The 15,349-nt window shown below is 48.0% G+C and overlaps 1 protein-coding gene across 5 annotated transcripts in view; it reads left to right on the plus strand.

The window, feature by feature from the left end:
* Window positions 1–15,349, plus strand: part of ADAP1 (ArfGAP with dual PH domains 1) — a 50,033-nt gene that overhangs the window by 17,159 nt on the left and 17,525 nt on the right. For all 5 annotated transcript variants that reach the window (XM_021539715.4, XM_021539712.4, XM_021539716.4 and 2 more), the window contains exon 4: window positions 3,942–4,024. In XM_021539715.4, coding sequence (XP_021395390.1) covers window positions 3,942–4,024 — 83 coding nt within the window. The remainder of the gene's footprint in view (window positions 1–3,941; window positions 4,025–15,349) is intronic.

Genomic DNA, 15,349 nt, shown 5'->3' on the forward strand with positions numbered 1-15,349 from the left:
GAAGCCCCCAGCTGTCTCATGCCTCCACAAAGCTCTTTAAAAGCAAGTCCTCACAGCAAGAACTTACTAGATAGGAAAAGAGTGAAGCTAGACAGGCTTTTAGTCAATGCTGCAGTGGCTCTCCTTCCAGTCTGAGCAGAGAATTTGGACTCTGACTTAAAATTTCATTAGAGCAGTTGTTTGACAGAAACCTGGCATAGCTGCATCCACCAAGCTGCCTGTGGAAAGCATGCTGGCTTTTGCTGGAAAAACCTCTGAGAAATTCCAGAAGCTACAAATTTGGCTTCTGGAAATGGTGTTTCTGGATGTCATTCATTTCTTTTGTCTTTCTTGGGCTTGATGGTGCTTCACAAGGATGCAGTTAGGCAGTGGTGGTGTGTGGTGTTGGATGTTTTTTGGGCCACTTTCACCTCTGGCTGGGGATTCTTGTCTGTCATATGTCTCCAAAAAATCCCGAGCTTCTATGTGCAGCATCTGTGGGTGTGCTCTGGAGTGCATCAGCCAGCCCAGCTGAGAAACAATCAATCTTGGGGAAAAAATAAACTGGAGACTGAATTTGGCTGGCCAGCACCTCCTGCACACAGCACGCTGAGGCTGTGCAGCCACAGTTTGATATTAAACTGCTTGAGCAGCTTTTCCTGTGGTGCCTTTTGCTGTGAGCTTTGAGTAGGTGGGACCAAGATAAAACTGCTCCAGTGGCTTCTTCTGGAACCTTCCTGCCTGGCCCCTGGCAGAGCCCTTGTGTTCATGTGGGTGGTCAGGAAAGCAAACAAGTGCCTCCAATGGCTTTTTCAGCCTCTGGACCTGCTGTCCCTCAGTCAAGCTCAGTCCTTTCCCATTTGGGGGATGAATATTTCCCTTAATCTGTTGGAAATGTGGATTTCCATAGTGTTTTGTTTTGTTTTGTTGATTTACCTCTAGGTTTTTGATGAGTACAAGGACTTTTCTGTTCTAATTGCCAAAAAACAACGAGTTCCCTGTAACCAGCAGCCTGACAGATTTAAGTGGGCTGTTAAAGCTTTTGGAGCTGATCCTGAAAGCTGTGCATCTCCGCAGTTTAGGAATGATGCACTTAGATTTTTTTAACAAACAAAAATAATATATTTGCTGATTTGCTGCATTATCCCATCACCAGAAATGTAGTAAAATCCCAAGGGGCTGTTCCTACACTCCTTTCTGGTCACAGAACTCCTTTTGGAGTCAAAGGTGGATTTGGATGGAGGCTCCTGTGCTGGGTATGTGATGTCTGCCCTGGGTTACATGCACACGTATTCACACCTGGAAAAGTTCATTTCAGCTGAAACACAGCAACAGATATTTCTAAAGCCCCTGAAGATATACTTAAATTAAGATCAGTCTACTGAAATGGTGGCTGTTTTCCTACAATCCCTGTATGGTTTGAGGGTCTTCTACCCTGCAATTGCTCTCAGTTCCTATAGATCCCAGGACACATTCCTGCTCCTGGATGAATTCATCAGAGCTGTGCTGGTGAGACTGGGGTTTAGCCCCAGCAGCTTTTTATGGCAGGATTGCATCTAATCCATGAGAGTGAATGTGGTCAAAGCCCTGCTCAGCTTCTGTCCTGCGGTGAAGGGAGATGGTGAACTCCTAGCTGGGTTTTTGTTTTGGTTTCTTTTACTGGAGCTGTTCTGCTTTCTATAAATAACCAGTGGAGCAGAAGCTGCAGCTTGTGGCCTTGCACTGAGTTGTCCAAACTGTGAGCTGCTCTTGGTGTGTCTTGGGTTTTGGGAAATTACTGCTGCAAAAGCTTGGGTTTGTGATGATAAGGAAAGGGGAAGAATGTGTGAAGTGCCAGGAAGCTGCTGGGAAGGTGGCACAGCTGGATTCCCACATGCTCTGGGAGTTGCCAGCAGAGCCAGATGTTGAGAGAGGCCCCCAGAGGATTTTACAGCTTCTCAGGGTTTCCCTTGGGGTGTGGTGCCTGCTGTGGGCAGCCAGGCCCTGCAGGGGATGTTTCCCCAGGGATGAGCCCTGCAGGGCATCTGCTGTGCAGCCTGCATCCTACAGCAGGAGTGGTTTCCCACTGCTGCACGTGAGCCTGAATTTATCCTGTGCTTGAACCCCCGTGATTCTCAGAGCCTCGGAGCAGCTGCAGCTCCTGCTGAAGCCACTGACGTCAGCTGGAGCTGAGGGTGGTGTGAATTTTCTTCCTCCCAGTTCAATCCCTCATCTTCTTGTTGAAAAGGTCCAAGTTTGGCTTCAGTGATAACAAGCTGTCCGCAGCAGCTGGCCAGGAAAAATTGCAAGAAGGGCAGTAAGTTTAAGTATTGGTGTTTATTTTATGATTAAAATTCGGTAGCTCTGCTGATTATTGACAGAATTATAGACAGGCATTTGTGTGCCATCTTTTGGGTCATCAGGCTTCTATGTTTGTGGATATCAGATCCAGAAAAGGCATCCTGCTGGACCCTTGGATGCTGGGTGGGGTTTGAGCAACCCCGTGGCAGGGGAGTTGGAATGGGATGACCTTTAGGGTCCTTTCCAAGCTTTTTGTAATGGTGCAAAGTGCACCTGAACCTCGTGAGGGTGGCTTGCACCCAGACAGAGCACAGCACAGGATGGCAGCAGGAGGGACGTGGCTGTTCAGAGCTCACAGCAAACTTGGCAGGTGTGTAACAGCCAAAGATGGGAGCAGGAGGGGAGAGGCAGACTTGGTGATGTTTCTGTTGCTGCAGGAGCTCGCAGCTGGGTTTTGGGGCCAGGGAAGCAGTGGTGCTCCCCGAGCCTTGGGGAGAAGGCTGGTGCCCCAAGCAAGGAGCTGACACAACGGGAGGAACAAAATCTGTGTAATTATTTCCTCCTGTATTGCCAGGAAACCAATCACAGCCACAGTTCTCATTGGATAGTGTCTTGCAGATTTATTGAATGTGTTTGCTGTACCTGCAGATGAATTTTCATAAGCAGCGTTGGTATGTTTATATTCTTTGAGCATTTCTGGGATGTGCCTGCTGAAAAATACCATTTAGTTTGCACAATCAGCAAAAAAGAAAAGGTGATTAAGCATATGTATAGTTTTCAGTGGCAGAGAAGTTGATGTGTTGAAATGTGATGGTTTTACAAAACACACTCAGTGCTCAGTGCTGGGGGATCTTTTACTGTCTTCAGTGTAGGCAGCTCCAAAATGTCTGCTGTGAAGCTGGGATAACACATGCCTTTATTTCTGAGTGTGATCTGCCTGCTTGGGCTATTTAGGGTTCTAGGGCAATTAAGAAATAAGTTCAGTTAAAAATGGTTTGAAGCATCTTCCAGCATATTCTAGATCAAAGTTACTTCATTGGTTCGAGCACTCATGCGGAAATAAAATAGCAAAAAAAAATATATTATAATATTTGGGGTATTTTTTTTCCCTTTTGGAATTTGAGGTCTTGGTGTATAAATCATCAGTATAATTTCAGTATTAAAAGTAAATGACTTTTTAATCATATTTGCTGCCATGCATCATAGACTGCTTTCTTAAACTTGGCAGTATGGGCTGTGAGTTTGGGAGAGCTTGGCCAGATGGGTTTTCAGCACCTTCTGCTTCTGTAGTGGTATCTTCAGGGCAGTAATCTCTCTTTTGTACATAGCTGGGGTTTTTCATTTACTCACCCTGTTCACTGAAGAATGTGGCCTGAGAAAATTAGGTCTAAAATGGTTCATGTACTGAGGGAATTTTTTACGGAGGCTGATTGGGTGGGTGGGGACAGGCTGTTCTGCTAAATCTGTGCATTTAAAAAAAATAAGTTTCCAATAAAATTGGAAAATGATTTATTGTTGTCCAACTGTAAGCAGAAGAAACCCTTGACTTCAGATTGAACAATGCAATTTTTGGAAGACTTTTAAAACACACTTGTGCTTTTATTGAAAAATTAATGGTTCTGATTTCTTTCTTAGTGTGTCTTGGACCATGTTTCTTTTTCTCTGTATTTTTTTTTTTCCAGACTACTGCGGGAACAGTGGATCAGAGCCAAATATGAACGAAAAGAGTTCATCCACAGTGAGAAGCAGGAGCCTTATTCTGCAGGTAGTGAAAGACACTTCTGGCAGATAAGTTTTTTGATGTCCAGCACCTTCCATTTTCTCCCTCTCTGTTTATATGTTCTTTATGTTGATTATTCCCCATATGTCATTAAGTAGGAGAAGTAAGTGTGGTCTTTGCACAAGATCTCTCCTGGCATTCCCTGTGTTTGATTTGGGGAATTTGGATGCCTGATGGAAACAAATCAGTGATCATGAGTCCATTCAGCAGGAGCGAGCCCGGCCAAGCACCAGGGGGTTTCTTTTTGGGAGCAGGAGGTGTGGAGCTGGATGGAAGTGGAGATAAAGGACATTTGTGTCCTCGAGGTGACTTTGGCTTTGGAGAGGTGCAGCTCTGTGGCTGCACTAGCATGAAAGTGCATGAAATTAGCTGGGTATTTCTTTGCTATATGTAAGTGGCATTTAATTTATTCTGCATATTAAGTAGTTGACACCAGCTATGTGCTTGGATGACTCTGGGATAATTTTATTAGCAAAGACCATGTTACAGATTAAAGGTTAAAATATTATTTTCATGATGCTTTTCAAGACTAATAATATGCAGGTAGCTCCAGCAGTTTGCTGTTATGAAAACCACAATTAAATTCTGATCTCATATATTCTTAATTTATGTTTTGAGCATTTCAGCTCTGCTGTATTGTGTACATGAGGCACACAGTGTGTGGGGCGTATCCATATTCATAGAGAGTATGTTAGGCACATTTTTATTTTAGATTTTTATAAAAGCTGTATGCTGGAGTCGGACATGTTCTATTAACAATAAATAGTTTGATTTCTTAGATAATTTTTGAATGTATCTGCCAATGTGTGTATAATACCCACCCAAGAATAATGTTTCCAATTTCTATTGTGTAACTTCTGGATATAAAAGCTGGGATTCAACCAAGTACTTGAGGAAAATGCATAATTTTAAGCACATGATGAGTCCTTTCGACTCTGAGAAGAGTGTGTACCTGGTTAAAGTGAAGTAGGTGCTTCAGTGCTGTGTGGGAAGAAGGGCAGTGTGTTCTGAGCTCTCTGAAAGATATTATAAGAAGAATTCAAAGGGGAGTTTATTTTAGCAGCGTATTTTGTAGGTGTTCTTCAGTAATGTGGCTGCACAATATTTAACTGCATGCTGAAGTGAAAGGGTTTTCTCACCTCTCTTTGAAGTTCAAAAGCCATTAAATACAGAATGGAAGAGAAGAGGGTGAGCCATTTTCAGTGAGCAGTGCCCTGGGGAGGAGGAGGGGAAGAGAAACAGCCTGGTGGGCATCATGTAAGTGATGTAAAAGTGATTTTAGCTTGTGAATTGTCTTTGAGAATGGCACTATCCCCAAAACCCAGCATAGGAGCCACACAAATGACCTGTGCAGCTGGGATGTCATTTGTTGGTTGTTCTGGACAGTAAATTCCGAAGGGAGCTTTGGCCAGGAGGCTCCTCCAGGCTGATGTCACAACGAAACAAAGCTGGGCATGCACCCCCAAACTCCCAGTGCCAACTTTCCCCTTCTGCTGCACCATCCCATCCCCAGGGATGCTGCCCACCTCTCCTTCACCCTGTGCCAAAACCAGCCCCTCCTTCCAGCCTGTCCTGCAAACCAGCTGCTGCTGCAGCTTGCAGCTCTCAGGCTGGGTTGTTTCCTGGGGCTGTGTCCTGAGAAGGGAGCCCAGGGAAAACCCTGTGTCCTGTGGGAAAGGAGCACTCTGAACATCACACAATCGTTGAGGCTGGAGAGGTATCGAGTCCAACCATTAACTCAGCACGTCCCCAGCAGAAATGTCCCCAGCAGAAATGTTCCTGGGTGTCTGGGCAGTTCTTGTGCCATTCCAGTGACATTTGGGCTGTTTTGTCACTGTGCTGGGCCTCCTGTGCCTGCTCCTGCCAGCTGGGTGTGACACAGGGTCTGGAATGTTGCTTTTTCCCACTGGCCTGAGCTGTCTGTGAACAAACCGAGGTGGCAGTGCCACCAGGGCACCCTCCTGCCCACCCCACATCCAGCTGTGTCTCACTGGAGTGTACCTCTAGCTCTGTTTCTTCCTAATGCTATCTCAGAGCATTTTTCCTCACCCTCCTGAATTCCCTGGAGCAGTGTCAGGTTACCAGTTTCTAAGCATGAAACATTTTGTTGCTAATAGAAATGTCAGTATCCATTTTCTCATGTTTGCTGGAAGATTTAATTCCATTTTCCAGTCCCGGGGGCTATTTTGCATTCTGATGTTTGTTCAATAACTGCATGAAAAATAAGAAAATGCTATGTTGGAATAGTTTTGAGCAACATCCTTTTCTGGGCAGCCTGATGAAACCCCGGTCAGAAATTCAGTGTCTTTCAGAATATCCTTTGGGGAGAGACTGTCTGGAGCCTGTAGATGCCAAGAGAAGCTCTCACAGCTGAGCTGCCAGGCTCAGGAGGAATGAGCCTCGGGCCAGGAGTGTCAGATGTGCAGGTCAGGGCTGAGAGGGAAGCCTGGCAGGAGGATGCAGCAAACCTCAGCTGCTGGGGAGGGGGATGAACAGCAGCAGGGTGGGATGCAAAGGCAGCAGCTGCCCCAAAGGCTCTTGCACGTCTCCCAGACTGCTGGAAGCATCTGCCCTGTGAGATGCAGAGGGATGCCAGGTAGCAGGATCAGAACTGGGAAACAAAGTCACTTCCCATGTGCAGAAATGCCCAGTGTGGGCAGTGCTGGGCATTGAAACCAGCTCTTGAGCCAGGCAGGAGCCTGGCTGTGGATCCACGGGTCCTGGTTCAGGTGAGATGGCCCCTCCTGGGGCTGTGCTGTGCAATCACAGCCACTCACCCACGGTGGGACAGCACATGGGACCTCCTGAAGGAGATTTAGAGTTCCTTGCTCCCTAGGAAGCCTTGGAGCACAAGCCCATGTGCTGTTCCCAGCTTTCAGCTCCTCTGCCCCGTTAGAGTTTCAGACTGATGGTTCTGTTGTTAATGAGGATATCAGCTCCATTGACTGGCCAGTCAGATGGTCCAGTGAGATCAGTAAAACTGTGATTAAATGTTTCAGTCATCCACTATCGATTCTCAGAGACACCCTCTTATACATCTGAGCTCTTCATTCAGCTGTAATATGAGCTGAATAATTTGTTTGCCCTAGCCAGACTTTATGAAACAAAACATTATTTACACCCCAGCAATCCTAATTAACACCATGGCCACATCCCTTTCTCCAGCAGTACATTTCTTGTACAACAGCACAGAACGATAGCTGTCTTGAAACTCTCACACGTTTCAGGTTGGCTTTGTCCCTGCTGGTAAATGAACTGGCAAAATTACTGCCAGTCTCCAGCTAATTGTCCCTCCTAACGGAGTTTAATGGGGCATGGGTGCTGAATTCTCCTAGAAACAGGGGCCAGTTGTAATTGTCATCCAAGTCTGGATCTGTATCTCAAGGCAATTGCAAGGTTCGATAAATTTTAAAAATATTTTGATCGGTTTTAAAAAGCTTGGTTGTTTTCCACTGCTGTTGATAGATGGCAGTTCTGGCAAAATCCCAGCGGACCTGCTGAAAGTTAGTTCAGTTGGGTGCTCTTGATTTCTCTTAATCAAAGGGATTTATTTTAGCCAAGGGAGAGGTGGAGGGAGCGAAAGGGAATAGTATTTGCAGAGCTGGAGCACTGTGATGATATCAACTGCTCAAGGTGAAGCTGCTCTGATGCATATCAGGCTGCAGATGAGAGAATGGGAACGTGGCTGAGAGAGAGGAAAAGAGAATTCTTTGCCCTTTGAACTTCGACTTCACTGCTTTCATTCACTGGTCTTGGGAAGTTAGGGCACCTCAGCTGATAAAAATTATCATAGGTCCCATGAAAGTGTTGGAGGAATCCAGATTTGCACCAGGTGAATGTTTAAACCCTGTCCTTTGGGGTGGAATGTGGGAGACTGGGATTATTTGGCTGGTAGCTCCATAGATGGGTGGGTTGCCTCTTGGGTTGCAGAGTAAAATAATGTGGTGCTACTGCAACCTGAGGTGGCCTGTGAGCTTCCACTGGAGCTGCTGAGAAGGCTGGAAGATACAGACAAAACTTTGGGGATATTAGCAAAGTCAGTGATGGTCGGGGCTTTAGGCTCTGTTGGATTGTATTCCTGTATTTATAGAGCTGTGGGCTGGATCATATTGTCACTATTCAGGTCAGCTGTGGTTTATTCAGGTAGCATTTCTCTGAAGGTGCTTATTTGCTTGTACTGTCTTCTCTCAGAACCCTCAGGATTACTTGGCTTCTGTGTTGTTTCCCATTTGTCTGCAAATATGATGGCAAAATAAATTATGAGACATAAAAGAACACCCTAAAATAGTAAAATCTGTTAATGTGCACTTTCCATTCCATGAGGCTCTTGCATAATTTGGGCAGCAGTTTGAATTAATTTTCCCCTGCACTCACACAGTTGGAAGGAGCTCTGACTGCAAAGCACTGGAAAAAACACAGGGGACACAAAAATGTCCTTTCCCAGTGTGAGGAAGAGATCCTTATTAGCTCAGTGTGACCTGCAGTGATGTAATGCAGTTTATTTTGGGCCTCATGAGACAAAACAGTGAGCAGTGTTGCAGTTAAAATCCAATTATTTTAACTGACAGACCCAATGCTCTGCTGTCTCTTACCCCATTTCCTCCAGCCAGTGAGGAGCTGTGGGTGTCAGAGCGACACCAGCTCTGCCGTGGGTTTTCTCACAACCTCAGAAGCAAATTACAGGGCTGAGCAGCACCCAGGGAGCAAACCAGTGCTAATGGCAGCCTCAGAGGGCACGGGGTTTTCTGCACATCAGACAGCCCAAAGCACTGAGCAAAGAAATAAAGCATCAGCCTGAGGGCTCCTGGTGGCCTTGGCTGAGCCCTGAGCCCCCGTGGTTTTTGAGGAGATGCTGGTGCAGAAGGGGCTGTGAGGCCACAGCAGAGCCTCCCCTCCCTTTGCTTTGCAAACCTTGCAGTGAAGCCCAGGGCTGGAGGTGGCGAGGGACAGGAGGTGTGGTGACACTGTGGCTGGGAGGATGGCTGGCTGGGGACAGGCAGGGTCTGCTATCTCTGGGTGGAGAGGGGAGCAGGGCACCTCCTGTGCAGGCTGCAGGTTTTCAGTGCTGCACGGGGCTGGGCTGAAGTGTGCTGCTCCAGAGGGGTTTTCCCCAGGGTCCTGTCACGTACACAGACGTAGCTGTGCCAGGGAATCACTGCCCTGCTGCAGCTCCTGTGCTGCAGGGAAGGACAGTTGGACCAGGAGAGAAAAGGGTGCTGGTGAGAAGGTTGAAAGAAATAACCAAGTCCCCATTCAGGGCACTGTAGCAGTGTGAGGGTTGTGGCAACAGAATGTTCCCACATTTGGGCTCCCATGAGAGGTGCAAGAGAGACAAAGGTGGGTTGTGTTGTTGGGGTTTCTTTCCTATTTCTTGTGCTGGTTTATGCTGTCTGGAAGTCTTTATGTGGAACACTGCTCCATCCCACTGGACCTGCTCCATAGTCAGAGCATCACCCCTGTGGGAGTGACTTGATAAGGGTTGGGGCAGAGCTGATGTGTGAAACCAGCTCCTTGCAAGTGGGGAGAAATGGCATAAGCCCTTCCTGTAGCATCCTTTAACTGCTGACAAGACACTGGATCTGCATCTTAAATAAGAGAGTTAAACCAAACCTCTCTTGCTGAGGTGCTGTCAGCTAAATCAAGAGCTGCTTTTAGCACTGGGAAGGATTTGAGCCAGCTCATGTGTGTGGTCAGGATGGTAGCCAGCTGCCATCTCAGCTTCTCTCATGCAGACCAGCAGGAAGATTTAGTTCACTGTTGTTTTTTCCCCTAGTGCAGCCCACATCCTTGGCTGATGTTCCTCTTTATATTTCCAGCAGCTCCAGGGCAGCTCTCCTGGCTTTTCCCAGGTGAAGGTCTGAGCGTGGTCAGGGTGATGCTGTGCTGAGCACTGCACAAACACAGAGCAGGATGGGGTATGGTTGGGCTAAGGTGAGAGCAGGGAGATGTCAGACATCACAGGAGAGGCAGTGCCCCACCACAAGGGTGGTTCTGGAAAATGCAGAATTACCCCATTGCTTTATAAGTGAGAAAGGGAGAGGAGTGTTCAGCAACTACAGGAGCCACATCTGGCTGAAATTATCCAAGATGCTGAGAAGCCAGAGGGAGAGATGGATGAGCAATGCTCACAGAAGCCTTGGTTCCTTAGGAAACAGAGCTCACAGGAGCAATAAGAGAAACCAGGAGATGAAAGCAACCATGTTGAGGGTTATCAGCAGCATCTCGCCGGGCTTTGTCCAGGCACTGTGTGATGTAGGGAAGGGCAGTGGTGCACAGCAGGGTCACCTGCCTGGGTGCCCTGGGGTGTGCAGGAGCATCCCAGTGCCTTCCCCGGGTGGTGGCATTGCCTGCTTTGGGGCCGGTGTGTGCATGAAGCCATCCTCCATCATTTCCACAGCCAGGGCAGGTGGCCCTGGGCATAGGGCAGGGCTGTGCCTCCTCTCTGACCTGACAAGGCACAGAAACACTTCAGATCCTTTGGGTTTGTTTTTTTTTTTTTTTTTTTTCCTTAAACCTTTTCTCCCTTCCCCCTGTTCCTTACGAGCTTAAAACATCTAAAAGTAGCCTTTGGTGTGGGAGCAAAGCTGCTGCTCTGCCCACCCTTTGTTCGGGGCTGCAGCACCAGCCCGGGGCAGCCCCCGCGGTGTCCTGGGAGTGTCCTGGGAGTGTTCTGGGAATGTCCAAGGAGTATCTGAGTGTCCAAGGAGTGTCCCAGGGGTATCTGAGTGTCCAAGGGGTGTCCAAGGGGTGTCCGAGTGTCCGAGCAGTGTCCGAGTGTCCGAGGCCGGGGCAGCTCCTCAGCTGGTGTCAGCGCTGTGGCAGTGGCAGCTCGCAGTGTCTGTAAATGTGCCCCCAGTGTTGAACAAAACCAGTTTCTCATCCCCGGGACCTGCTCGGTGCTGGAATCCCTGCAGGGATTGTGGTGTTTGTGTTCCTGTGCCCAAACCCGAGCTGCAGCCCCAGAGGTATTTCTGCTGAGGGCAGTGAGGTTTGAAATGGCACTGGATAAACACCAGGTCACGTTAGACTCTGAATTCCACAGTAAAGGCTTTAGTGCCACATAATGCTGCAAATTTATAAATGGCTTTGAAAGCCCTGGCTGTGTTAGGTGTCTGTAAAGTGAATAGTATCGTGCAAATAAACAGTTTATTTCCCCCTCATTCTGCTTTTCTGCTGGCAAGTTTCCTGTAATGCCAGTGGCTTGCCTCCTGATTTACACCATATATAGAAATGTAGAAAAAGCCTAATTATAATTGGCTCTTCTAACATTTTGTGAGTTGAACTTCTGAAAATACTGGCTGCATCTTGATCCAAAGGTCTGAGTTTTTCAGAAGTTCCCGTGAGTGTAAATCTCTATTTAACCTCAATGCAGATGTGGATGATGGGCAAACAGCTGTCAAAAGCTTTAGTCGGCCTTGATCTCAGTCCGTAGAGAGGAATTTTCAATATAAAGAAATAAGTTAATTTATTTTTACTTAATAGCCTCAAAAAGACGTTGCTGCTTGGCTCCGACTGCTTTTTAATGTCACTGTTATCTGATGCGAGTTGTAAAATGGATTAAATTCTCTTCTGATGCTTGAAAGGCTCAAGTATTAGTGCAAGGCTTTGAGAGAAGCTCCCTAATTTTCTGCCCTGCCCCTCACTGACGGGAAGCTCTTGTTTTTGTGATTCAGGGCAGCAGCGTGTGTCAGGAAGATGCGGCTGTCATGGGATCTGTGGAGCATCCATCACTGTGGGATGCTTTTTTGTGCTGTCTTAGCCTCTCTTTCCAATCCCTGTAAGAAGATTCCTCACAGACCTAGAGATGGAAATAAGAAAGTAATAGCAGAACATGATTAAAAAGCATCAAAAATCAGGATAGCCTTGTATTTTGTGGAGAATTCATGTTGGCTTTTGCAAAGCAGAGGTGTGGGCATGGAGGGGGAGATGCTTTGTGGTAGGGAGTCATGGCACCAGTTCCCTGCAGTGCATGTTGGTGCTTGGTGTGCACACTGGGATTGCATCAGTGGTGCTTCTGTTAAATCACCATTTCCAGTAAATTCCCAGCAACTGATTCCTGTGTTTGGCTGCACCAAAGCACCAGGCTTGGCTCTCACTGGATTTCAGCAAAACCTTACAAATCTCCACGCTCAGTCCTGCCCTGTCTGTCAGGGCTTGGCTGCAGGGTCCCAAAGTCTGGCTGCATTTTCCCTCTTGCCAGCTGGCAGCAGGAGCAGCTCAGGCTGTGTGTGGTTGCACCCAGGGCAGGTGAAGGTGGGGCTGATCTCTGAGCAGGCTGGTCTGGGGCTCAGTGAGGAGCCCAGGGCACAGGGATGCTGCACCTCTTTGGTGTGCACCTCTGCCCTGTCTCAGTGTCACAGAGGATGAAGTGATTTGGCATCACAGCCAGGCAGGGATTGTATCAGGGAGTTTGGCTTCTTGGCTGAGTTTTGCAGCCTGCTGTGAGCTTGGTGCTGTGCAGGTTCTGCTGGTGCTTCTCCTTGTGGCTGTTGGAGCAGTGGGGAGCATGGCAGGGAGGGATGCAGGGTGTCAAGCTAAGTGGCAGCGGGGCTCTAGCCCTCTCCAAAAAGGATGCAGCCTCCACTGCTGGCTTTTTAAAGGAGCATTTTAGCATTTCAAGGATTCTCAAGAGCATTTTGTTGCATGCAGTGCTCTGAGTGCTGTACAGATGCCCCCAAAAAGCAGCCCCTGTCCAGAGGTTTCCATCAGAGGGCTGGGGGTGTCAGTGCCTGGTGGGAGTTGCAAACCCTGCAGCTCTCCCAGCCCAGCACCAAGGTCACTGGAGGCTGATGTGCTGTTGTCAGGAGTGGGTTAAAGCACGAGCATCCCTCCAGGGAGCAACCTTGCCTGGCACAGAAACCTCCTTCTCCTGCTGCCGAGCCACAGAGCAGCTTCTGTTCTCCAGGCTGACATCACTGGCCTGAGTCACGCTGGGAGCCAGGCTCGGGGGGCTGCTCCCCCTCCCCACAGCCTCTCCTGGGGGTGGAGCCCCTCTCGGGTGGCTCTGAGCCCCCCTGCTCACTCCTCACCTGTGCAGCACCTGGCATGTGTCAGGTGTGATGTTGGCAGCCCCAGGAGCAGGGCACGACCCCAGTGGGGCTGTGTGAAGTCTGGCATCCATGTCTTGGCACTTGTGCTGTGGATTTTGGGTACAAAAAAGGGGGATTAAGGCCTGATTTGTTTGTTTTTTTTTTTCCCCAAAAACCTTTTGTCTAATAGGGAGGAAGAGTTTAAGATGAAAGGCTCTGGAGAAATATTGAAATGGTTGAAGGAGGAAAGTTTACCCAGAAATATGTTCAGCTGAAGCAGAGGGACCCCACTGCTGATGTTCAGTCTCCTTTTCATGTCTTTCCAGTATAATCCTTTATGCATTTAACATTACACAACTCCATGTCAGGACTTGCTCCAAGAAACTTTTCTCCATTCTCTCCTTGGAGGTTTGAGGGAAATGCAGTCATTGCCTTAAAACAAATGACTGCTTCTTCTTGGTGTGTCCTGGCACTGCTACCATGGGAGGTGGATGGGGGGAGATGCTGTGCAGGTCACTTCTGCTCTCTGCAGCCTCACCCAGAGCAAAGCAAAAACTCACCCAGTGAGTGAACAAATACTGAACCAAATTGCCTTGGAGGGAAATGGATCCAATTGAAAAAATCCACTCAAGAAACCAGCAGCAGATCTAAGCCAGAGAGACAGCAGGCACTGCAGCACCCTCAGTGGGTTTGGGAAGGGCTCGAGTGGGTCCCCACAGCAGCACAAAACAAACGGTGTAAACATCAAACAGGACTTTGCTGCAGTAAAGACAAGGAACATCAAAGGGCTGTTTAACCAACTAAACTCAGCAGGAGGATGCAAGGGGAGACGACAGGTTTGGTTTGTCTTCCCATTATTTTTTCTTGCTCAAGGGGAGCGGGGCTGTGGCAGGGAGCCGCACGTGGCATCGATCCCGTGCCAGGATGCGCTGACATTTCCACAGGACTGGCATCATATGACCAGGAGCTGGAGAAGCCTTTCATGCCTTTCAGGAGCTGTTTGGAAGTGCTGATTCAGTCTTGGTACAAACCCCTGGGAAGGAGTACTGCCGCCTCCTGGGGCTCTGTGGGAATCAAGGGAAGATGCTGCACCACTTCCCAGCCTTGATAAGGAGACGCCGCACAAAGTCGCCACCAGAAGGCAAAGGAGAGGACTCCAAATGCAAAAGCTTGTCTTTTAGAGTTAAATTTGGTGCACTTTTCTTTTTTCTATCTCTCTGAGCTATGGCAAGAGGCCAGCGACTGCTGTTATGCTTTCCAGGAAATCCATGAACATTGCAGTGACAAAGTGATGGGGCGGTGATAGATCTTACAGATAGCTGCTGTGGGAAGAAAAACATCTAGCAAAGAGAAATTCTCTGATGTCTTCAACTCCCCTAAAGCAGAAAAGCATTTAGGCAGCCAGAAATTGCAGGTGAGAACCTGTGGGTCTGAACTTAGGGGAGGAGGAGCAGCTGGCCAAGCAAGGCATTGGCAGCCGGCCCTGGGAGGGGGGGTAGGACCACTGCGAGCTAAAGCTGGATGCTCACAGCTAGTTTAGGATCCAGCTGTAATTTTAACAGCTGGTTCTGTCAAGCTGCCTTCAGCATAGCTCTGATCCAAGCTTCTATAATTAGCCAAGGAGCAGCAGCTCTCGTGCAAGAAGCAAGGCAGCAGTGCAGCTCGATGCAGGGGAAGCAGAGCAGCCTGTGTGTGAGCCTTGCTGAAGGGCTTAGGGCTGCCTCATGACATTTTAAATAGCTGGGGGTTGGTCTTTTAATTTTTGCTCAACGTGTAAGGGCTTTGTGTAAAATATTTAGTTAAGATTTTTCTTCCCCCCCTCTCAAAAAAGCACACTTAAGAAATGTTTCATTTTGTGTCATCCTTTAACAGAAGCATTTACATTTATCAACTCAAATCAAAAGCCTTGCATTTGTGGTCAGTTTGAGGTTGGTTGAATTTGCTGAACTAGTGCAGTTTCTCATGGGTGAGGTGGTCTGAGCCCCTCTAGGCTGTGGCAGCTGAATGTGCTACCTCTGTTCTGGGGTGTGCTCTGGATGCTCCCTGGGGATGCCCTGAGGAGTTCCCAGGAGAGTCAGTCCAGCTGGTGGGGATGGACTATAAGATCAATAAATGTGTGGAACACCCCAACTATCATTATCATGACTCACTCCTGTCCTTGAGCTTTCCCTATTTGAGGTCAACTAACTTGAATGAGTGTATTTTGGTATTGCTCAGGCTGCCTGTTCCTGTAACCTTGAGTTTTTGCAGTCAGTAAATGGACCTATACCAACTGGAGACA

This window comes from Lonchura striata, chromosome 14 (assembly GCF_050655825.1).
Source record: "Lonchura striata isolate lonStrDom1 chromosome 14, ASM5065582v1, whole genome shotgun sequence".
Lineage (NCBI taxonomy): Eukaryota > Metazoa > Chordata > Aves > Passeriformes > Estrildidae > Lonchura > Lonchura striata.